The sequence below is a fragment of the Seriola aureovittata genome, chromosome 7 (assembly GCF_021018895.1).
Source record: "Seriola aureovittata isolate HTS-2021-v1 ecotype China chromosome 7, ASM2101889v1, whole genome shotgun sequence".
NCBI lineage: Eukaryota > Metazoa > Chordata > Actinopteri > Carangiformes > Carangidae > Seriola > Seriola aureovittata.
In genome coordinates this window covers 9,098,782-9,124,527 of record NC_079370.1, presented here as the reverse complement: position 1 = coordinate 9,124,527, position 25,746 = coordinate 9,098,782, and the positions used below count along the sequence as shown (strand labels likewise).

At 40.8% G+C, this 25,746-nt stretch overlaps 1 protein-coding gene across 4 annotated transcripts in view; it reads right to left on the bottom strand.

The window, feature by feature from the left end:
- The window catches only part of LOC130171794 (polycomb protein SCMH1), a 56,761-nt gene that overhangs the window by 8,951 nt on the left and 22,064 nt on the right, over window positions 1–25,746 (bottom strand). For 2 of the 4 annotated variants that reach the window (XM_056379961.1, XM_056379964.1), the window contains exons 1-8: window positions 7,111–7,258; window positions 6,356–6,486; window positions 4,675–4,746; window positions 4,312–4,389; window positions 3,941–4,011; window positions 3,628–3,862; window positions 2,863–2,951; window positions 2,343–2,589 (exon numbers count right to left, since the gene is read on the bottom strand). In XM_056379961.1, the coding sequence (XP_056235936.1) occupies window positions 2,343–2,589; window positions 2,863–2,951; window positions 3,628–3,862; window positions 3,941–4,011; window positions 4,312–4,389; window positions 4,675–4,699 (745 nt within the window). In that variant the 5' untranslated portion in view covers window positions 4,700–4,746; window positions 6,356–6,486; window positions 7,111–7,258. Of the gene's footprint in view, window positions 1–2,342; window positions 2,590–2,862; window positions 2,952–3,627; window positions 3,863–3,940; window positions 4,012–4,311; window positions 4,390–4,674; window positions 4,747–6,355; window positions 6,487–7,110; window positions 7,259–25,746 lie in introns of those variants that run through there. The other 2 variants (XM_056379963.1, XM_056379962.1) reach the window with 2 other exon arrangements.

Here is a 25,746-nt window from a genome sequence, read left to right as displayed (position 1 = left end):
GGAAAGTCAAAAGTGTGTAGTTGTCTGTGCAGCTGTCCTTAGATTCACCCTCTCCTCCTGCCCTGTCCTCCTCTCCCACTCTCCCTCTGCGTTGCTCCTCCTTTCTGTCTTTTTCCTCCCTTCTCTTCTTCTCTCCTCCCACCATCTGTTGACAATGTAAACACTCTACCTTTCACAGCATATGTCTGTCTTTTCTCTTCGTTTCTGTCCTCTCTCTTAACTCAATTCTCTCCGGAGTGTCTAATCAGACCCTGTTAGCCAGGGTGCCAACGAGAGGCCTGTGGAGGGGGCACCAAGGCTCGTTTCAACCACGTCATGCCCCGACTTTGCCAACTGGGTGAGTGCCAGGCCTTCATAAAACACTAGCAGGCTACAAAGACATGTCCTGCCTCCCCATTTCCCTCCTTCCTTTTCCACTCCTTCACAAACTGTGGATGAGTACAGCTGACCTCATGGCTGATAACCCTTGTATCCACTCCTTTTATGTTTCTTGTATAACAGTTTGCTTCCTCTAGTTCTCAGCTCTGGTTCTGGCTCTTGGTCCCCATGTTGAAAAAGTTCGTATGGCAACAACTTCTGAAATGCTCCAGTTTTAAGAGACAACTGACTGACAACAAGAAAACCGCCTTATTTGCTAAATGGAAAAAAACAAAGAAGCTTTGTGGTACTGTTCACTGTCAGATTATGTCACACATGCAAGCAAAACCACAGACATTTTACGAGTTTAACACTGGAAGTCAATTCTGCAAACACAGTTCAAAAGAATATGATCTTTGGAGAAAGATTCCTATTAGGAATTAAAAATAGCAAACTCATCCTGATGACTTAATCAACTGTTCAACGTGATGCCTTCAGGCAGATGATGCATCCACATCACTTCACACTGTTAACCACGGTGCGCCAACCTAACCCATAAATACCATAAAAAGCAACAGTAAAAACTGCAGTATAATATGTTGATGAAATTTGCCTCATTATTTTGGCGAACCGGTTGCTTTTCTGCAACAAGTCTTGGATTTAGAAGCAATAGCTAATACTACCACTCACTGTCGTTCAAAAACATGCTCTCTTTTACTTGGTGTACAAGCAGAAAATATGATAATATATCAACTTGTCTTGCACTGAATTCGAAAATTGAAAAATATTGAAAATAGAGTGGGTGGAGAAATTAAAAGTATCATCTTTGCAGTCTAATGTAATACAACACACAGGTCAGGGATAAACAGTACATTTATCAAGGTTATAAAGTTTAACTTTTGCTAAGACTTAAGTCCACAGCAAGAACGATAACTATAAAGTTAACTATAAATATATTGTTTTAAAAATCATTCTAACTCAAGTGGATGCCGGAGTTCACAGCACAACTACAACGACAATGATATCGTTAGAACCACTTTCAGAGTGAAACGACTGAAACACTGACAGCCAATCATAATACATCCAAATTTACAGGGTGTCGCCTTCAACATCTCATGTTCATAAAATATAATAATTAACTAATGTATGAACCGTAGCACTCAGGAATATGAAGGTGTATTTGTTCCCCACAGGAGGTTGGATTACTAAAATGGTCTTTGAACATCAATCACCAATAAAACGTATTGAACCAAACATCGTCTCCCTGTTTCTCCTCGCTTCCTTAGTGCTGAAAGAAACACAGCTTCTCGTCTGTACATCACAGCAGTGGCTACTTCTCAACTGTTTTCTTATTCTTATCATTCATATTCTTATTAATCAGAATTATGATAAATAAAAGTGAAATTAAATGCTTTATCAATGTTTTATCTGCCCTTTTTTGGCTACCTTCTAAGCTTACGGATGGTACAGGAAACACTTTTAGATCAGGAACAGCTGTATATACTGGTTGTTGTTTTTTTTTTTCAAACGCCATTTTTAATGCTGTGACCACAAGAAAATGTACCTCCATTGTATTGCAGAACAAGCAGGATCCTGAGAGAGCCGTAGCACAATACCAGCAACTACTCAAACAGAACAAGTTTGTAAGATGTGGTGTCCGACCACACTGGGAACCGAAAGTGTTTATAGCTGTTCTGACCCACCACAATCCAAGATGCCAGACAAAAAGCCAGGCATTTCTTACCTTCACTCAGCTGACTGTATGAGTGAAGGTGGAAAGTTACACAAATGGTCACACATTGCTCCCAATTGTGACATCAGAAAAATACATGTGTGTGTGTGTATGCTCCTTCTGGCAGTTTAAAGGTAAGTGAGATGATATATTTTTTTGGTAATTTGGATTCACAGATCCTATTTGTCAAAAAAATGACAAAAATGTCACACCCTTTTTCATAAAATCTCCCACCCACTGTTAAGGTTCATACCTTTGGTGCCAGGTGGCTGAAGGTTGTCTCCGGTGAGGGCACACCAGCCAACAGGGAAGATGTCACGTGAGTCGTAGCGGCAGTAGTAGTCAAAGGCTCCCCGCCAGCCATCAAAGGTGACCAGCACCTCGACCCCACGCAGTGCACCCACTGTGGCCGGACAGATAAAGTGGGGATTTTTCCGGTCCACCGCCTCCAGCTTCATGCCCACCTGGAAGGAGTTCTGCTCTGGGGCGGGAGGCTCCTGCTGGGGAACATGGAGAGAAAGAAAGGGGTCAGGTATGGAAGTTGGCATGTGTGAATATCTGTTCATTCATTTGTACCAGGGATGTAGAGAAAAATCAACCAAATTCTGGTGAAATTTCGCAATGGGTGATTTTCTTAATCTACCAGACATGATGGGAGTTACTCTAGCAAAACAATTAACAATGACTACTAAATAAATATATTTGTTTTCTTCATGAAACAGGACAGCAGCTATTTTTTGTGTGTGTTGAGCTTGTGAGCCTTGTACAGGTACCTTGTGAAAAATACGTGAGGGTGCCATCTCAGCTCCATTTAGTGTTTTCAGAAGGAACATGGGCCAGGAGGACGCATTGAGACGGAAACCTGAAGAAGATGATGACAACTGTTGTTATATGTTTACCAGCTTTAGAGTCAAGGCTTGTGTAATGAACATGATGAGGCTGACATGGACAAACTGGAAAAACTATTAAAACTGCAATGATTCATCAATGACTCGATTGGCTGGAAAATTAAGCTACAACTAATTAATCTACGACTGATTAATTGTTTCAGTCATTTTTCAGGAAGAGAATTTTAATTTGTTGGTTTTCGATTTTTTTTATGACTATGACATGAACATGAATTTGATGATGTCATCTTGGTGTCTGTTAAATTGTGATGTGCATTTTTTTCCACTACTTTTTGACATTTCATAGCCTAAACAGTTAATCAAAAAGACAACTAGCAGATTAATCAATAATGGAAATAATGACTTGTTTGCGGCCCTAAAAATGATCAACACCACAGTCTAAATCTATAGAGTGCTCTTGTGTCTTTTCACATGGATATTCAAAACAGAAATGTCCTGGGTAGGTGGCTTTATGAGCTGTGTCAGTTATTTATAGTTAATTATAGACATACCATGAAACATTGACAATCTGTGCTGTCAGTCACTGACATCTAGTGGACAAAATGGTAAAACCAAACAAATGAACAGGAGAAAAGATACTCCTGAAATGAATCATTTAGTTTTCATGACTTCATGTGTGTGTGTCCATACCGAGTGGTGGCTGCAGCATGCCTCCATTCTTCTCACAGTTGCCAATAGGCTGGATCTCTGAGGAGTCCACCAAGCGCCAGAAGTCGTTCTTGTTGTCAGACCCGTCCAAACGCAGCCGCAGCCGTGAGCCTGTCAGGCCCACCACCGTGGCGATGCACGTGGACGTGGTGTTTCGTGGGTCCTGGGCCTCTAGCTTCATCCCTGCCTTGAACTCATTCACTGGAGGCGTGAGGCTCTAGATGGTGATGACAGACAAATGTTAAAGTGGAGAATAGCGAAGAAATAACAGAGGTGGGGGAAGAAATGTGCTCACCTGTCTGAAGCATGAGGCAGGTGCAGCAGCAGCGCCGGTCTCTTTCAGGTATTTCTCCCAACTGAAGTGCCCTACAACAGAACAGAACAGAACAGAACAAGAACAGTTAGAAAATGTTCATGTTAAATCACATTATGTAAGTGTTCTATAAATATTTAGTTGAATTATATATATCAATTTTATTGCAGTGTTTTTTGAGCCCAGACAGAAGGCAACAAAAAGAGACATGGGGCTTAAAATCTATTATCAACATTTGTGGCCAACTTTGTCTTGATGATTAATGAAACAACGCTGAGGCAATGGTTGGGCAAAGTTTCCTGTTGGTGTTGCCCAGTTACTTCATATATCAATGGCTGCGACACATTATTTACCTTGGTACTGTGAGGGCACCCGGGAGGGCCGTCCACTCCGGGCGTGCTTGATCCTTCTGGCATCTTTCCACTCTATAGCTGGAGGAGCCAAGAAAGACAGAATAAGCTCTCAACTAGGAGTGATTTTCTCATCAGTCAATACCTTGCAATACCTGCCCAACCCCATTGTAGGGGATTATAGGACTATTACAAGCTAATGTATGAATCTGCCCACACTGAAAAACAAGGGGAACGGTTGGAATGAAGTCAAACTAAAATGTGTCATAATTCTAACTTGGCCTGCAAACTAGGTATACTTGTTTGTTACAAATATTTGGGGGGCAATACCATTATCATAGTAAGAGTGGCACAAGAAATTCTTACCTTTCTGTGGTACAGGTTTCCTCATGCTCCAACAATACTGACCAAGCTCACGATGCAACAGTGGCCTCCACTCTAAAGACAAGGAAACATACACGCATGAACCATGCACTAGTGTAAGCAATTTGGTGACTCTTGTTTTTTGTGTCTCCTTCATCACTTTATTTTAAATTTCAGTCAACACACACAGTATGTCACCTTGAAGTTTGGAGAAATCACACAGCATCTAAATTATTTGCATCTGATGCAATAGTGCCGCCATAAAAAACATGGTCATATAAATTAAATTAGCACATTTAAAGGACAAGGTCAATGCAGGGCGATGATGAACAGCCCAACAGTCTTCTAGGGGTCACCCCAAAGTTTTTCTAAAATAACAAATATGTCATGCTTAATTCTGGGGGAATTATTTCTCTCAGGTTTGAATATTTAACTCAGGATAAACACCATATAGTTAAAATAAAGAGCTGGAACAAACTGATAAAAGAATAAATATATAAAATACTGTCAGACATTGTGAATTTATCCAACCTTAAACCTATTTAAGGGCATAACAGGGGGAAAAAAATCATGTCAAGGGGCTAATAGCTTTTATTAAGTCAAATAACTGATCGTAACAATAAAAACTCTGGAGTACTCAGACCCCAAAGTTAAGATACCATATGTAAATTGTACTACTTTGTTTTAAGGGAAACCAGAGAGCTGTCCTTGTTATCTTTTGCAGCTCACTGGATTTCTGACCTCATGGCAGGCAGGGGGTCGTCACAGGAGGCAGACAGGGGCAAGTTCAACAAAGAGGCCCAAGATCATACCAGCCATGCACTACATATGGATTCCATTTACTTTTTCACGCTTTAAAGATTCATTGTATGATCAAAATATTTGCTGTACTGACAATATATGAAGACAGTATTTGGTAGAAACAAAGAGGACAAAATATTAAAAACATTCAGCAGCATCTAAAAGTACAGCTTCCAAAATCTAAATAAAAATGAATAAACAGCTCTCTGAAAATGATTGTGATATTTAGCTCAAATTGCAAGTATTGCTATTACACACAACTTTAATTAAACACTTCCATGCAATAATCTCATGGTCAATTAATTACACATATTCCTGATTGATTATAGAAAACCAAGTGATGCCCATTATGTTAAAAATGACTGTGGTGAATGTTAACACACTTTCTGATTATCAATTTGTGAACAAGGGTTTAGAGAAGGGCAACATGTTTTGAGGCTGGGTGACCCCTGTAACCCAGACCGTGGGCTCACCAGCATTACCAACCAGACACAACATACAGGTCAACGGGTCAAAGTGACATAAACAACTGCTTCAAGTGGCTGTTTATCCAGTCCCACGGTGGCCCCGCTCCAATGCAGTCCATAAAACACAAACTTCATATTATTTGCGATACAGCAATAGGTAGCATTGACAGAAACTATACACAAGCTTTTTAAATATTCACCAACTTTTGTGTGAGGAACTACATGACTTAGTACTGACACAGTAAACAGCGACACTTGTTAACCATCTACCAAATATTTGAATGTGCCGATAAAACATCCAAGCGTTATTTGAGAGCTGTTACAAATTGATTAACGTAGACAAACGAGTAAAAGCAATGACAGAGAGGCACCACAATGTAACTTACTGAGGGTGCTGTTCATACAAACATGCCTACCTTAAAACTTCATAACCGTTTAGCAGCGTCTCTCCCCTCCGGATGATTTTCTTTTCAATAGAAGTGCGCCTTTTTCCTCCGCCAAGGGGGATGGCGTCCAAATTAAAGCGACCCGCTCCCTGTTTTTCCGTCTGGGAAAGTGACAGGACGACAAGCATTAGAGAGCTCAGCAGGTACACCTTCCTCCTGTTGCTAACCCAATGAGTGTTCAAAACTCGACCCCGAGCTACTACCACATGTCTGACATCTATATGAGACGCTATGTTTCCTTTTGTAGCCAAAACCTCGCGTCTTACATTGCCCGAATTTGTTGAGCTCCATTCAAAACACAAAGCCAACACATGGGGACCCCCCCTCTCCCGTGCTACATTTGCATGAGCGCTATATGCTCATTTACGTGACAGCAGCGCTAATTATGTTATTTAGGATTGAGACTAAATTAATGCTAACGCCAAATGTGTAAAACATCAATAATATTACAAAATGAAAGTCAGGCGTGCATGCAGCCAGTGCAGCCGCGCAGACAACACATCCAGCATGCTATGCTACGCACGGCTACACAGAGACATGCCCACTGTCCAGGATGCTAGCTTAGCATGCTAGGTGGCTCGCTAGCTCGTTGACCTGATTATAAATATTAGCATTAGCAAAACGGGAGCATACCAGCACACTCAGGTTGGCCTGTGCTAACCTGGGCTCAACGCTGAAGCCGAGCCTAAAAGGAGACGTTGCTCGGTGTATCCGAGGATGTTTACCTTGCTTTGTAACGTGTGTGTTTGTTTCTGATGTGGATTTAGCGCTTGTCCGCCATTTTTTCTACACGATGAGGAGGGGGTGTTTTGCCAACATTTTTTGTTGGCCAGTCAGTCAGGCAGGCAGGCGAGCGAGCCGGGGGATGGAGACAGGGGGAATCAACGACTCCTGGTGGCCAAATCACGGTATTTCAAACAATATGAAAAGCAAAATTTAGATTCATTTTCCAGTTTTACCCCAGGGTAAATAAAAATAATCCATCTAATATCCTGGGTATCATTTATCTGTTTGCATTGCAATAGCAAAACATCTAGGATCATTTCAACTCAAAACTGTACTCATGGATGATCTGCTTGTCCTTTTGATACTTTTATTAATATAATAATTCCTTGTAAGTTGTGTCTTGTGCTGTTTTGTATACATATTATTGTTGAGTTTTGTGTTGTTGCATGTCTTGTTTGCTTGTTTTTAAGCCCAATGCTGACAGATTTTTTTAAGTTTAAAAATTGACGATATATTCACCAACATTCAAATATTTAAATAAACATTACTTATCTCTTGAGCTGGCTTGGGCAGCAGTGACTGTAGTGTTCCATTTGTTGTTTATATAAACTGTATGCATCTACTATGTTTATGTTTCCTTATCTTCATTGCACATTGTTGTCATTGGTTATGTCTGTGTGTATCTTCCTGTAAATTTATTTTTTGCACTTAAACATACAGTATTTGACCAATAAAGCTTGTTTTTATTACGGAAATTGTAATGGTCAGTGATTTATGGAGACTTTTTAATATCCTTTTGTCTACCAAAACACATTGACATTGACAGATATTCATCAACAAATGTTTGGAAAGAGTAATATAAATTCAGGTAAAACTATTAATGAAAATCCGTTTTAATTTTTAATATGACTTAATTTGCATTTATTTAGACCAAAATAGAATAATCTTACAAAAAAGTTCATAACATCTGTTAACATACTAGTCTTATTTTAAAATATTGTATTGTATCCTTTCTAACAGACTATTTTCAGAGGTCCCCCATGCACTGCTGGGACTGCTGAATTGCTAGTACGAATGTTACAGAAACTGAGTTTTGCAGTTCTTATGTAACTCTTACATTTGAAATAAAGTCTCTTATTAATAATAAACACTAATTTGATCAAACAGTGTTAATAACCATGATCAATAATTTATCACAAGAATATGAAAAGAAGACAAATAAGAATGGAGTTTCAGTAAATGTTATTGCCGCATTACTGCTGCACAGAGCACTGGTGTAGTTTCATTTAAACTGTGCTCTAGTTTTGGGTGTCTGACTAAAAATGTGGGGTATTTGCCTTGAGCATAACATGAATAAAATTTGATTATCAGTGCATACAAAGCTTAACTTATTAACAACTATTTGTTCCAGTTAAGTTCTTTATAACACTGTGAATATCTACAAATAGTGAAATTTATTTCAAATATAACAAACATAATCCACACTGAAATCAGAGCAAAACATCACTGTAATACAGTGTGCCTGCAGCATTGTAATAAATCTGGCACAGTACAATATCTCAAAAGATATTCCAGATAGATTGTGTAGGTGTGAAAATTAGAAATAGGGGCCATTTGGTAATGCCATGCCAATTAGGTCTTGGTAGCAACTGTAACTATGTGATTTGAAGAAACACCCAGCAGTTCAATTGTGTGTAATGGTCACCTAGCAGCACTGCTAATGCCCATTTCAGCCTACGCTGGGCAGGCCATGGCCCAGTGGCCCCCTGCACCCCAGGCAATTATGTTTGGTTTCACACGGTGAAAAGGGTTAATTGGCAGCGCCCACGCGCCTGATTGGACCTGTTTCACGCCTGTCGGCCTTCATCGCATCAAAGGAAGCCCCAGTCCACCAGGCACCATTATTAGAACACACACAAACACACCTCATGGACATGCACTGTACACAGACTGTACTTAAATGTAATGCTCTCAAGACTCTACATATTTGGAGGAGTAAACACACATGTACATAATCTGCACATACCCTATGAACACACATGCACACACAGACACACACACAGACACGAAAAACCCAGACAAACAAAAAGAGACAACATACACTCACATATACCCACTGAAACACGCTCTTATAAGAATTGCAGCACACTGAAGTCTTCATTGTCTTCATGCAGAGACATGAGTGTGTTGTACAGTCACACAGACATTATGCAAATCGCTTCCTGTATGATTCTGACTAATATCACTAGGGGTCAGTGTTGTTTTATACAAAGCAGGGCCTCGTACATTCACTTCATCATGATGTATGTGAGCTTTCCTCTGAGCAAAGCACAGTCCTGCTTATTATCATCATTGCCACTCACTGTCCTTTTAAAACTCTCAAACTTTTATTACAGTGATGACTATAGTTTTTTCACTTGTCAAAGAATAGTCATTTCTCTTTTATTACATAAAACTCCTTGGTTTTGACTCCATTTCAAACAATTCTGTATCTGATGTGTTTGTATTCTAGTCATTATAGGTAAACCAAGCAACGTGCGGTGAAGCCAATCCTACTGTATAATATGTGCCTGTCTGTTTGTCAGGGTCTCCATATGGTTGTAGTTGTTCTTTTATTATTAATAAGGCTTCAACAACTGAGCTACCAGCAGTCTATGAAAGTCCATCAGCCATTATACAAGCCAGTTTGACTGGCAAATAACAACACTGACAATGTGTCCCATCCAACAGACCGCTCCACTATAAATCCCACTTTTCCAAGGTTCAACAAATTGCACACACAAAACCAATTAGCAGATACATTTCTGAGAGTCTTGTGAAATGTTTTTGTGAAAGAAAAATTGAAAGGCGGTTAGCATCAATTGACAGGTGATAAAGGTTTACCTATATGTACCAAGGTGTTCTTCACTGATGCAATAAAACAGCAAAGATTATGAAATCATAAAGGGATATTCAGTATGTGACTCTGTAGCCTCCTGATAAAGTATTTGATAAAGGTATTACAGACAAGATAATCAGGATAATCTGGCCTCATTTTTAAAAAATATTTTAAGGGTTGAAAGACTGAAAAAACCTGGCAAAAAGCTTATTCTGCACACTCAAAGCACATGTAAATCATTTATACAAACTGCACCGTTTGATTTGCAGATGCAAATTCATCAAATGGCTGTCATCAGAGGAAATTTTCGAAGTAATTTCCTCTTATCTTGTTAGCACGGTTCCACAGTTACACATAATACAAATATACAAAGAACCTGTAAATGTACAATTTTTTGAGATTGTGTCAATGCAAATGTAAATTCTCATATTAGTGTTTGCTCTTTTCTTTTGGCACCAGTATCAGTTTTTAGTCTGTTTGGAATGTCTTGCTTGCTCTTTTCATTTTATCGCACTAATTGAATCTGGCTCTCTTAGCTGGCAATGTGTTTTTGGATTTCCAAACATGTTGCTGTAGGTGTCCACTAGCCAATGGCATGACTCCACCATCGCGGTCTGTTCCTGCACATACAGACAGTACTGCAAGGATCTTTTCCCACTGTGCCTCCTCGCCACTTTCAGCGCTCTGGCACGCTCCAACAAAGTCGCCCTTCTCACACATGCACAAATACCCAGACACACGCAGACATAAATAGACGCGCACACACCTACATGCACATGTACACACAGTGAGAGTCAGATTGCGTGTGTTCCTTCCCGACTGTGCCTCAGAGGACTCTGCGCTTGTTCCACAGACGAGGACATGCGTGCGCGCACACACTCACAGAGTCCTGAGACACACTTCCCATCTCTGCTGGCATCCTGGGAGGGACGTGCAAGAGAGAAAGCAAGAGCATATGTTGGATAGACGTTTGGTGAGGGGGGATATTTCTCTTTGGATGTTGTCTTACAAGCTCTGACGGCGTTGCGCAGAAAGAAGGCATTTTTTCGTCCAATTTATTAATCCTTTTAGGCAATGTTCTCTGTTCAGAAATGCAAATTGAATCAATCTGAGGCTGACTTTAAGACTTTTCAAGTGGGATTTAATTAGAAGCCAGGGCCTGCAGTTTTTAATGAGAGAGGGGGTGGAGAGATGGAGAAAGAGAGAGAGAGAAAGAGAGAGACATGGGGAGGGAGAGTGGGTTGCGGTTTTGATCTGGGGGTCCTGCTGGAGAAAAGATACACAAACACCCACAACACACACACACACAAACATACACACATGCACGCACGCACACAAATGCACCCTGTAGAGCAGAGTATGAGGCGGATGCCCGCTGTTTGGTTTTTCTTCACTTCCCTCATCTCCTTCTTGTGAGAGTTCAACCAGAGACCTTGTTACTTCAGTATATATCTCATACCCTCGTACCAACCCAGCGTATATCGCCATAGATGGAGTGCAGCTTCTTCAGCGTTGGAGCTTCTCAACAGTAAAAGACCTTAGGTTAATATCGGACATTTGCGAGGGCATGTAAAAACAGAAGATGCTTAGCGCAAAACAACACCTAACACACAGTACCTGCCCTATGTGGATGAGCAGGTGGAGAAAACAAGTCAATGGATAGTCAAGGTTTCAAGCCTGGTACATCTCAATCACAGGCCACACACATAAGCAGATGTATAACATTGCACTGAACATTGTGCATGTTTGTGACCCATACCTGCTGCGAGTTCATTTACAGCATATTAGTTAAAAGCAAAGAAAGTGCAGTGTTGCTCATGGATGGATAACTAAATGGCTCTACCAGTGGCACAGAGCCACAGAGTGGCACAGGGGTACAATGGTTCCGTGCCGCTAAGCTGGTGCTTCTTAATGAAGTGGCTGTTATTAACATTTCTTGCTGGACAGCCAGAAGGATGTTCTGATCACATTGTTTAGCAGCACTTAGTTATGTAAGACCAACAGAAAATGTCACTGAAAAAAAAAACAAAGTTATCCTGTGTGTGGGGCTGCTGCATACTAGCAGGTGGCTTATCATCTGATGATCAATCCATGTAGTTGACTGGTTCCCGATCTTGGCCCATTTTGAAATAAACCTTGAGAACTCACCCAGATTGAATTGAGAGCGGTTCAACCAAAGACTGATTTTATCCTCTCAGATTGTTTCATTTGAGTAATTTTCAGAGGCCTGATCCAGAAATATGTCTATTCTTCTTTTTTTGTCTTGTTAATAATCAGATTTATCTCAAAGGAAGTTTGGGTTGGGAGCCGCAGCTGATTTTGCCCCTTCTTGCCCATTTTACTGTAGCTGCATGTGTGTTTGCATGCATATATGCATGTTTGTAAATGTGTATGCATATTGTATGTCTGTGACTAAGCACATGCAAAGGCCATGAGTACCAACATGTTTGAGTTATTTTTACTTATTATAGTAATTTGAACAGTTATAGATTTCCTGTCACTCCCTTGTAAATGATTTTAGCAGACAGCACTTTCCTCCCTGGATTTATCAGAGATTTCCCTGCCATTTGGTGATCACGTGCTACGTCTGATACATTTTGGGGGAATATGGTGCTGTTAAAAAGGGTGAAGTCGGCCTGTGGTGTCGGGATGTGGTTTGAGAGCTCACGCTCTCCTCTCTACAGTAACTCTCTGCCTTCTTTCCCTCTCCCCTCACCATTTCCTGTCACCCGCTCAAATAGGGGCCAAGGCTAGAGAGCCCTGATGGTTTTTCAGGGACTGTGTGACATCTTCATGGGCAATATGTCAGATTTTTCCCTTTGTATTTTTTCGCTTTTGTGTTGGCATCCACCAGGACAAGGGGGAGGGGAAGGGTTTGATTGGTTAGTGCTTCTAACTTGACCATTTTCACTTTGAGAGTTTTCTCTGTGCTGCTGTCTAACATAAAAGCTGTGGGTTGTCTAAGTACTGGAAAAGTAGCAAAAGATAAATGTCAGGAAGATTTTTTTTCAAGCTTGGGAAGCTTAATATAGGTAGGAATAAACATGAAATGATATGCACGAAAACAACAATTTCGGATGCCAGCGTGGTTGATGTACAGGAGCAGTGGAAGGAGGGAATAGATGTGAAGAGATGACTTTTAGGCTGCCACGGAGAGACATGAATTTACCCATTAAAGTTAGAACTCCAGTGTGTGCCTCGCAAAATGCTTGACAACTAGTTGATACTGTCACTGTTTAAATAATACTAATTCATCTCCATTATTGAAACATGTAATTAATCTCTCTCTCACCCTTTCTGGCTGTCTCTCTGTCTCCTTCTCGCTCACATTTAATGGAACATGAAAGGGAAACCCAAAGAGCAAATCCTGTGTTGTGGTCCTTGCGGGGAGCTCATTGAGGGACTCACATCAGAGGAGAAGACAAGCAAAGAGACAGACGGGTGGACATGTTTTGACAAACAGACAGTTGGTCCAAAACTCCTCCCTATCTTACTGCTCTGTGCCTCCTCTCCCTCAATCTCTCTCTCTCTGTGTCTTTGAACTCAGGCCTTCATTAACAATCTGCTGATTAACAGGCTTGGGAACACGGGGGGTAGACGGATCAGAGGAGAGATAGAGGGAGGAGGGAGACAGAGGGAAAGAATGAGAGGGGGGTACACGATAGAGTATGTCCACAGTAAGGCTACATCCAAACCAATGTAGCAATGTGAGAAAAAACGTTGCCCCCTGATTCATTTGAGTGAGACCAACGGGGTTGGCACAGCGGTGATGCCAGTGCAGAGATCTTGTGCAAAAAAAAAAAAAAATCTGTCATGCACCAACATGATTCTGTGTCCAATCAGGGGCTGTACATGCAAGCACACACTCCAGGTAGATTACAGTGTGAACACTGTATTTCTAATGTTTACCATCACTCGGATGGAGGATAAAATAATGTGATAACAACCCAGAGTTGTACAATCCTTCCTCATACTACTACAAGCTTTTGGAACAGCGTTCCCAAAGTCCTGAGCTCCACCCCATTGAAAAGCTAAGAAATCAGGAAGGGTTAAAGATCCAACCAGAATTCTGCCAGAAATGAAGTGATGGCTACCAAAAGCAGCTGAATGAGTGCTGAGGAACATTCAGATTCTAGCTGTGCAGTATGTATATTTCTGATTCGAACTTGTTCTATTTTCAAGAGACGCAAACTTAATTTGTTAAAGAAAAAGGATTTGTTAATGTTTCTTCGTGAAAAGGGAAGTGTCTTTCCTAATCACTCAGTCAACAACATGTGTATGAAAACTTCGGACTTCAAACACACATTCCTGGTAAAGCTTTGCGAACTCCATATTTCTACGGTTTCACTTGTAACCATCGAGATGGGGGATAAAATGTTTGTCTCTGTGATGAGCCTTCAGAGTCATAAAATCCTCAAAGTATTATAAACTGCTGTGCAATGTTTTGGTATCTGATAAGCCTTAAAAGTCATAGATCAATCTTTCAAACTGGCCTCCTTGAATCAAATTTCATCATCAAAGGCACTTAAACTACATATCCCCTCACCAATGAAGCAAACCACATTTAACGTGGTGCTGTTTTCGGTTTCCACTATGTCCACACTAAACGAAAGGTTTTTCAGACCCAGAGTGGATGAAGCTGAAAAATCTGGCCTCAAATTTTAGCATGTACAGAAAAAAAATGGGCTTTTATAGAACAATGGTGTAAGTGTGGTCGGGTCTGTGAAGGCAGTTAGGTTAAGAAGATAACTTTCTGTAACCCTAACCCAACGTTCACTACTCTATTTGTCTCAACATACTGAGTTTGGTTTATTAAAACACTGTATAGGTGATTACAGGAAACAGGAGAGGACAGAACAGAGGTTTTGATGAGATTGTGTGGTGCAAAGTCGACTTAGACGCACAATTTTGTTGTTTGTCAACTGAAAGTGGACAGTGAAGAAGAAATTCAGCCATCTTCCTGTTGTTGTTTTAGTGTGGAAGCATATCTGTGGAACTGGACACATCATTTTCAGACGTAAACAGCATTTTCATAACTAGTCTGCTCGGGACATAGTCTCAGGTGCAGAAGGGGAATGTTGCGTTGCCGGAAAAAGCGGCCAGAGAGAGAGAGAGAGAGAGGGAGGGAGAGAAAGGGAGAGACATTGACTGAGACTGGGAGAGACTGGGAAACACAGAGAAGTAGAGACAGACTGACACAGAGGGAGAGGCAGTGGCAGAAAGTCGGGCTGATGGGCAGAGACAGAGAGCGAGGGAGCCCGTCTGATGGACAGAGAGAAAGAGACAGACTGACAGAGGGAGAGAGCGAGGGATGGGCCTGTTCTGAATTAATGACTGCTCTCATCAGAAGATGAATGTTCTCCCGCGCTCCCCTCGGAACCAAGCTCGCAAATAAAAAGAAATTCAGTCCAACGAATAATGAATACACAAATAAATAAATAAGCCAATAAATAAATGAATAAACGTGATAGAACTCCTGAAAAACAGATTATGATCGATGTACAGGCAGTGGCGGTGCATTTGCATGTGTGTGAGTTTTTCTAAATGCATTTTTACTTTTGCATGTTATGGTTATGTACAGCTATGTACCCACACTGCATGTGGTTTGGTGTGTGTGTGTGTGTGTGTGAGTTTTGGGCTGTAAACATGCATGTTTTCATATGCATGTGTGTTTGTGTGCGTGTGTGTGTTTGTTGGTCTTCGTGTTTCTGTGCATGTTGTTCATGTGACTGTGAGTATGTGGTTGTGAGTTTTTGTTTGTGTATGTGTGTTGGTATTTACTCACATGTGGGTTTGTGAATGTGGCTTTGTGATGGTGTGTGCATGTATCCATTTTTATTAGTGTGAGTTTGTGTGTGTGTGTGTGTGTGTGTGCGTGCGCGCGTGTGTGTGTGTGAGTGGGGGGGCTCTCTGGTGAGTCTCCTTAACATCAAACAGCTGGAAGTAATAAAATATTTAGGAAGCGCTGGGAGTCTGTGAATATTAATACTGCCTTTTCCTTCTGTCTCTCAAATCTCCCTCTCTTTTTCCCTTCTTTCTGTGTCTCTTTTTTCCTCCCAGTTACTCCCTCCCTCCATGCAGACTCACCCGGCCTCTATCTCTCTTCCTCTGCTGCTACATCTCCTCCGCTTGTCCTCCCTTCCTTTGCTTCTTTGGTCCAAAACCATGCTCTGGCTCTCCCTAACTCTCTCTCTTTGACCTTGTTTATGAGGGAATCACAGTCATTTAATTGGGAGTCCGTTCTGCCCGCTGGCACTCAGGGTGATGGAAGGAGAGGAGAGGAGTTGACCTATGCCCTTCTGTCATGCTTGCGGCGACAGCGTCTCGCTGTGTGGGGATAAGCAGTGTCACAAGTCCTGTGCGCCACCAGGCAGCAGAGTTCACCACACTGCACCCTGCCATGTCAAACATGAAGGTGGACCAACAGACAGACGGATGCAATGGCTCCTGAACAAGGAGGGCCACAGGACCTTTTTCCAGCTCCAGGCCGGCTCCAACTTTACAGGATTATGTTCAATTCAAAGTTTTACACCTTACTGACATTTTTAGTGACATAAAATCAATGCCTTTGCATCTACCGCACAAGGATTACTACAGCAGAGCACACGACCAGCTTAAGTGATGTGAATTTTTATTTAAATGTGAGAGATTTACATTAGTATGAGTTCGACATATATATCAACTGCAAGGATTCAAACCTTTACAAAAAATCTAAATAGGAACTGTATTTAGAAAAGCAATTATAAATGAGTTAATTAAATTAGCATTTGATTTATGCATTGAAAAACATAAAGTAAAAAAAAGAAAAAATTCATTATTCTGCCTTTAAAAGTTGAATTGAATATAGAATTTTCTTATTATTCTTACTTTTTGTTATGTAATTAAGTGTCTGCCTATCATATTCCATATCACAATTCATCTTAAACTTTACAAATAACATTTAAACTTTCAGACACGAAAGTGTTCTGCCTAAGTGTTCAGGCTGAAATAAATAAAATATCATATATATATATATAATATATATATATATATATATATATATATATATATATATAATTGTAAATTGAAATAGTCCAAAACATTTTTAAAACTGAACTAATGATGATCATATGTCATTTTGTTTCTTTTCACAACAGAGTTTATTGGATGTCTTTTTCATTTTGTTCCAGCAGTTTTAAGTTCAAAATGTCCTCTTTCCAAACTCTCTTCACATGGTTATATTAAATATTTTGTATTTATTTATTCCTATAATTATTTATTTCATAATGCTACATTTAGTCATTTAATTTTTAACACTTTGGGTCTCCATTAGAGGCAGCAGTAGCTGTGACTGGGCAGCTGTTGAACTGTGTCACCACGTTTCCCGCCAACACATACCACTTATATCCAAATGTTGCCATGGAATGCTTACACTTGTTGCAGTCAAGCTATTATGTGTGGCAGATCTGCTGTACATTTAAATACTCCTAAATGAACAAATACCAACAAACTACAACATTAGTGTGTTTTCACTGTGTGCGTCTATGGGTGTTCTTTTTTTTATACTTTACAATATACATATTTATTGATTTAACCAGCTGGGCTGTTATAAGGGCTTGTTTGTTTGTCTGTATTGTCATTGCTTTTCAGTACGATAGCAGTAGCACAAGTTTGATGTAAAAAAAAAAAAAAAAAAAGTATAAATGTTTCTTGTCATCCAAGTTGTGCATTATCAAATCAACAGAAAAACTACTTTGTGCATGCAAAGAACATGTGCTATCTGTTTACCAATATTTCGCTTTAGCTGTGGTTGGGTTGGTATTAAAGTAGACATTTACTGCTAACATTTGTAAGAAAAAAACGAAACAAAAATTTTACAATTCCTCCTGCTTTTCTGTCAACACTTCTTTTCAACAAAGGTTACATCCCACAAAAACTAAGATGCACGTTAACGGTGCACTAACTGAATGAGTCCTAATCAATTTGTGCGCTTTTTTCTTAACTGTGACAAAGACTGTCATGTGAATAGCTGAACTCAAAAGCAGACTCACGGGCAGGTGTTGTAAAAAGGAAGTCTTACGTTGCACAATGCCACACATTAAAAGAGACAGTACATTCATATACACAAGGTAAGACTGGGACAGAAATAGAGCGACGGCACACAGGACAAACAGACTCCAACAGAAGGTTGTGAATCGCACCAAGGTCATTTGTTGTGAGCTACAATTTCAAGGCTACTGTGTTATTTGTCCCTTCTGGCAAAAGTGCTCCTGTATGAGTCTGTCAGAGGGACATGCAAATAAACAAGTAAATACACTGCTTATTACATGGTGACTATAAGAAAGACAGACAAAACATGCTTTACGAAAGGAAACTCAATCAGACTTATAGGCAGACAGACAGGAAGGCAGGTAGCGGGTTCACAGAGAGGAACACAGGGAGGAAGGGTGAGACACAGCCAGATGGACAGTGAGACAGGCTTTGGGCAGGGAGACAAAGAGATATAGTTATACTGAAGGACAGGCAGATAGGAGGGCTGGCTGATGTCAGCATCAGTGACAACAACAGCAGCGATGTAATTATAGGCTCTCTGATTAAAATCAATCTCATTTCTGCCACTCACAACACATTTTGCCTGCTGAAAAGATCTCTGCTGCTGTGACACCTTGGCTGGTGAGAGGAAAAGGGAGGAAGTCAAGGTGGACAGATGGGGAGGAATTAAGATGAACCGCCGTAGCCATCTATGGTGAAGCTGCATTGTGGTAGTGTTTTGCATTTCTCAAACATGATTTCTTCTGAGGCTACATCCATCTTATAACATTGTAGCTTTGCTATAGTTACCCCTGGCGTCCACACTACTCCCAATGTTTTCGAGCCACTAAAACTGAGACTTTTGGAAATGTTTTAGTTTGAAAACTCCGGGGTTGCGTTGCTGTCTGGACAGGCAAAAACAGAGACTTTTGGAAACGATGACATAGACAATCATGATCACTCTGTGATTGGGTCTTATCACTCCTGACTACTAGTGTCTAATGCAACATGGATAACGAATTACAACATTAATGACCTTGTTGCCTTTGATAGCAGCTGTTGTGCAGTTAAATTCTGGATTTTAACGCTCCAACTGCCTTTGCTGCTCTTTGTTCGTAGTATTTTCTGTTTCCTGTTTAGACTGGCTCGCACATCCCCAGTGCACGATTGGTCATGTGATATAGGTTTTCAGCTGTGACAGTATGGATGGAGTTTATTCCTCATACGGAACTAAAATGGTGCTAGCTGGCTAATTAGGGAAGGTCATGGTAAAGAAGAATTGTGAGACGGATGCCACGGCACAAAAGTTAGCAACGTAGCAACACTGCAACTACATGCTATTTATGTGCGACAGACTGCTTCCCCCAAATTTGAGATGGGTGTGTAATTGTTGGCCTACGAGGTAAGTAAGGCTCAAATATATTGTGGTCTTACCTTCCTTCCTGTGGTACAGAGCTGCAGCAGTGGTAAACCAGTACATAAAAATGTCAGTGTTACTTCGTTACTATAATAAAACTGAATGCGGTTTATCCAAAAGTGAAAGCATCATTGTCTAAATTGATGGCTGTCCATAAGTGACATATCTGACGGATGAAGGTAAGCCTAATCTAGTCTTAAAACAATAGTCTGAAACTGGTTGTGACATATACTGTAGGTTAATAACGGTATTATCACACTCATAAGACGGATGTGAACATGCTGTGTAGTAACTTCAACCCCAAAACTTTTCCCTGAGTAATTTCCAGAATTCATTTGCTAGCTTAGGATTTTTGCTAAAACGAACTCCTAAAAGCAAAAACTTCTTCTTCGGGAAAGGTGCTGTCTCAGACAGCGCATGAGGATTTGACAGAGCATGAGTTAAAATAAAATCCATGATGATTTAATGGAGCAAAAGCTTGTAGATTTTACAGTCAGTTTTCCCAAATTTAAAGTTTGTTACCTCTGCTGAAGAAGCTGATAATGGCGCAGCCCAGCAAAAGTAGTTTGATGATTTGCAGGTGAAAGTGCATCTGTACCTGTTAAAACTTGATTGAATTTGGTTGAGAAATGGCTCACAACATGTTGCTTCAAAAACATTTGAGGTTCTACAGGATCTTCTGTAGCGAGATGTTACCACAGGGCTTTTCTCCCCCACCTCCCGGAATTTGTCCACAGCCCAGAGACCTATAGGATAGACTCATGATTACTGAATATTTCACAAGTGAAAACTCCCTTTTCCTAGCAAGGGAGACAAAGACATGCAGAGTGAGTGAGACGCAACAGAGAAACGTTAAGTGGAAGAGGAAAAAAAAAAAGACGGATTGACAGAGAAAGAGAGACAGAGACAGAGAGGAGAGGCGTCAGTGAGGAAAGGATTTATGAGTGGGGCCTGTCTGTTGGCTATGGGCCTGGTCCCTCTGTGGTCCACTCCTCTGTAATATTCACCGCTCCTCAGGCTCCCATGTGTCTGCCTGTGGCTGCAATGTACACACATGCACGCACACACACACACACCCTTGCACACACACGTATACTGTACAAACACGGGCATATGCGTGCACAATATAGACCGCTCACTACAGAGGAATCCAGTCACTGTACAATTACCCTTCTGCTGTGTCATTGGGTAGTTAACATCTGCTGTCTCTTTTGTCTTGTCCTCATTCTCCACCTCTTTCTGTCTGTTCATCTGAGGCTGTTTATCATCCCAACTGTCCACCTGACCCACACATGCAGACATCCGCATATGAAACACGCCACAAATCCCAGGACGAAGTATTGAACTTGAGTGAATTCAACTTAAATTTCAAAACATCTGCTTCTCTGCACTATATACTGTTATTGGCATGACACTGCCACAAGACAACACAGAAGAACAGGTAGCTCAGTCAGAGACACGTCCAGGAATTTACTTTTTATAGGAAATGGTTACTGTCCTTTTGCGAGCTTTCAAAGATTCAAAGAAAAGGATCCTGCTGGAGATCAGCAACCGTGAACATCAGATCTTAGTAAAGGTAAAGTGAAAGTCAAAGGTATTAGCTGAGTAATAGTGAGAAGAATCAGGTTATAAGGTCACACATTTATATGTGTATGATTCATATATGATTCATATATGAATGCGAGTCAGCTGGTAGTCAAGCAGATCACAAAGGAGCCAGTGGACGGTGAAGCAGGTAGATGCAAGTCAGCTGAGGCAAACACAATTTAATGTCCCTGCCTGAACTAACCCACAACTCTTTTCAAGCCACAGGTAACGATGCAAGTTTAATGCTGAAATTACACGCATCAGCTACAACATTAAAACCAGTTAGAGGTTTTAATGGTGTGGCTGGTTGGTGTACAGTTTAACGTAAATGTCTCAGTGATTCTATGAGGGGAGGGTGTCATGGGGTTGCTGTAGGTTGCATAAGCTTTGCAGATGAGCTGACATGCAAACCTGCCAGATCTAAAGGAGAGAAGGAAACACTTAAACTTTACACCCAAAACCTGTGGAAGCGTAAAACAAACAGCCATGCAAACATCAATGTTCAACACCTGTGAACGTTTGCTTACGTGCAGCCTTAAGAAATATGTTCCAGCCTAAATTGGCTCAGATTCACAAGGCAGAGCTGAAAGCCAAACATATTTTGTTTGTTTCAAATGAGAGTCACTGATGTTCATAATTTAACATGCATCTTAAGGTGTGTTTCACCTGCAAATCAAAAACAGCAAACAGTCACTCTCACTAACACACACTATCAACATACAGTATAATTCATACTGAAGGTAAGTTAGTAATAGTGTATTATATAATAGTATAAGTTCCACTTATACTTGCATGCACTCACACAACACATACATACACATACAGTATGTATACACACAAATTAAGTCAAATACTGTATATACTGTACATATATAAAAACACACAGTCAGACACATACAAGTGCTTTCTGGATCTTGTCATAAGAAGGTCACAGACTGCAGAGTGAGAGAGAGTCAGGCCCTTATTATCAGTCTTAAGTGTGACTAAGGCCATGTGCTAGATGTGTCTATGTTGCACTGAGGGGAGACTGAATGGGGATTCCTCTGCTGTGACCCTGGTCAAAAAGCCCACAGCAGTCTGCCAGGCCAGCTGACACAGAGGCCAACCATATCAAAGACAGCAAGGGGGGGGGTTCGCAAGGCAGGAGGGAAGGACATGAGGGAGGATGAAGAAGAGAAGGATGCAGGGAGGGGAAGTGAGACAGACTGGTGCTGGGAGGAATAGGAGCATCTAAGGGGACATTGTAAGAGCGATGGAGAGACACGATTGGGGGGAGGGAGGGCAGAAAGACTCAATGAAAGAAGAACAAGACGTAATGGAGGAAAGAAAAAGTGAGGCAGAAAATGATGGGACAGAGAGAAGAGAGGGACTCATGATCTGGGATAGTAGTATTTCCATGAGGGTATGCGATGTGTGCTTGAGAATGTGAGTGTGCATCCACATGTTCAAAGAGAGTGCATGAGGGATTTGACAATAAGAAAGACAGAGGGAAAAAAAGAGGGAATATAAAAAAACATCAGTGGCATCAAAACAACAAAATGAAGAAAAAAGAGAGAAGAGAGGATGAAGAAAACTTTGGAAATAGCCGATAACAAGTGTTTGTGTGTGTGTGTGTGTGTGTGCGTGTGTGTGTGCGCGTGCGTGCGCGTGCGTGCGCGTGCGTGCGTGCGCGTGAGACTCCCTCTTAGTAGCCAGCTGCCACTTGTGAGCCTCTTTCTCTGCCCAGGACACTTCTAGAGGACATTAAAAGACAAACATATATCAGTAGCAGATTCATATGTGTGCTTATTAAAAAAAAAGAAAAAAAAAAAAGATTTTTTTTTATTTTTATTTTTTTATAAAACTGATGCAATGCAGGGCTTCCCACAGCATTTTAAAGCGGAGATAGGTTACCTCGCCTGAACCTCAGCTAACAGAGGGAAAAGTAATACAGTTTTATGAAATGGGAAAACATTAATATTCAGGAAAAAATAGCAGAAGGGCAAATATATGTAATGAGTTTAGTTATTGTTTAGGCCTTCGTCTACTGCCTAAATTGATTATGGGACAGGATTAATGGGGATCTAGGTGGCTTACCACCACAGCTAAATAATTTCCTTGAGGAAGCCTGCAATAGACACGATGCAGACACATGACCCGACACGAAATGAAGCTCACTGTATATCTGTCGTCCATTCATTTATGAATGCACTTGCAAGTGACAGAGTTTAAATATTATTTTAAATGCTCTTCAACACTAATTCTTTGCTATAAGTTTACATTAAAATGAGCACTTCTATAGATATTGAACAATGACAGGGAAATGCCATTAGCTTAAATATTTTGATGCCTCCCTCTAACGTCACATAACAGTGAAACATGAACAAAAACGCTGCATATGTGTGTGTCTTACAAGAGCGAGGTCTATGAATGTATGTTATGTGTATGTGAGTTTGTTTGTGTGTGTGCGCGATGATCGGTTCACTTATGTAACAACCATAGGACAGTGATGCTGGAAGGTTGGATTAGGATTTACAAATCGAGGTGCAGGGCAAGAATAAAAGAAAGACAACAAGACAGTGAGGGCATTTTAAACAGAGACAGCATAAATTACCGACAGTTACCTAGTAAACATACTTAAACATGAAGTCCTCACAGCTACCAAAATACAAGACGAAATTGGTGATATTGCCTGTGATAATAAAGCAGGATTAAGTGAGGAAGATTCATCCCACAGACAGACAGTGAGACAGACAGAAAGCCCTCACAGAGTGTCTTTGCTCAGAAGTGGCCTTCTGTGATCCCTGCCACTTCCAAACAGCATCAGGAAAGAGTGTAGCTCTGGCCGCCAGCCGGGCTGTCGCCAGAGGGACCCAATTCAAAGAACCCCCAGCCAAACCATCTGAAAGTTATGGGGGGTGGGGGGGGGGTTGAAGATGCGAAGACCCAGAAAGAGTGTGGATTCAGTGCTTAAACACCCCATATACTGCCATCATCCGGCCCACTAATCAAAGCCCCCAGTTTCTCTTTACTTTCCCTGTGTTTTTTAATGTCTCTTTTTCCATTATCTCCATTTCTTTTCCTCTGTTGCTGACTTTGAAGTTGTTTTAAGTGAGATGAGAATCCCAAATTTCTCTGTGAGTTGACGTCTGTCTCTGGCTGTTTCTCCCTCTGTGTCTCGTTTCCCCCCGTAGCTCAGAGAGAAGAATTCGAAGTGTACTCTTAATGGCTTACATGTGTTTCGATTAAGAAGCTGGCATGCACTTCCCATTTTAATGGGCTTTCTGTGCTCTTAGTTCAATGCTGGGCTAGGTTATGTGGTGGGGATTTGGAGGTAAAGGCTTTTAATTGCTAGGCTATGGCAGGAACGTGGTTAGTAAGATGGCAGGAATGTGGCATGGCGCACACACATATTTTTTTGGCTTTCAGTTGGTGGGCACAGATGCTCAAATGATATGGGCACCATACATACTGAAGCAGATGCATCAAGAAAACATGCGAGGTAACAGGTTATGTTACACGGTAAAAGCATGGGTACATGCTGTACACTATGTGTAATTCCCCTTTTAAAAACTCTATTTAAGAGTAGGATTTTAAATCAGAAGGATGAGCAGCACTGTTTGTTATGGTGGCAGGCATTTGGACACATGAACATGAGACTGAGTGCAGGCATCTTGAGAAAGGAATTTAGTGCTTGCAAGCATAAATGACACCTGTACAGCAGGATGTACAGTGTTTACCTCTACACCCTCACAGTGTTCGGTATGAAAATCACACATTGCAAACATTTATGAGATGGTTTGGGTTACTTGGGGGCGAATTAATGATTGTTGTTTAACTAATGTCAGCCAAGCCCACTGTTGTTTACTGTGTAAATAGTTAAGTTAGCTTAACTCACAGAAAGCTTAATTTTGTGTATGTATGTGGAATAAAGGAACAGTTTTTCTCAAAAGCGTTAAAATGCAACATTAAACTGATCATGAGCAGCTGGTCTGTTTTAGTCAGACTCATCATAATTTACATTTATAAAGTTGCTAATTAACTATTAAATGCAAAATGACATAAATGAAACTTCCAATATATTTCCAGGTTACATGTGCTCACAACCACTTAGAACTTTTTTGTCTTTCTCCTTTTTCTTTTTTGATTTTGTATGTTTCTTATGTATAAAAAATGTTATTCCAAGTAGAGGCCGATGGGTACAGAGTAATAAATACTAGAGAAGGTGCTCGAAAAGGCGCACTGAGCAGCTGCTGGTTGATTAATCTCCAGCAGTTAAAACAGGCTAAGCTAAACTCATCAGTTTACTGTATGAAGACGCATAAAAAAAGACATCCAAGTGTTTGTCCCCTGGTCCCTTCTTGCATCTTCTTATTCTCCTTTGTTTCTTTTCTCTTTTTCATCTTTTCTTGTTTCATTTCATGCATTAATTAATGCCTTCATATTATAAGTTGGACTACAGTGGGAAGGCCCTCTCGCTCCCTGTCGGTTTTCTTGTCTTCTCTCTCGCTCTGTAAAATTCTTTGCAGGCCCAAACCACGCTGCGGTTAAAGAAAAAAGAAAAAAAACATGCTGGGTGTAAAACGATCCCAGCCCTGTAAAATTAGAAAAAGGGGAGGAAGAAAAATGAGCGTATCCAATGTGGCATGTGAACTAATGATGGGTTGGTGGGGGTGTTGGTTTCGGCGGAGGAGCATGGAGACCAGCGAAGCGTGTGATGCAATCATCACCTTTCGTCCGGTGTATGGTTAAAGTGGGCTGTGC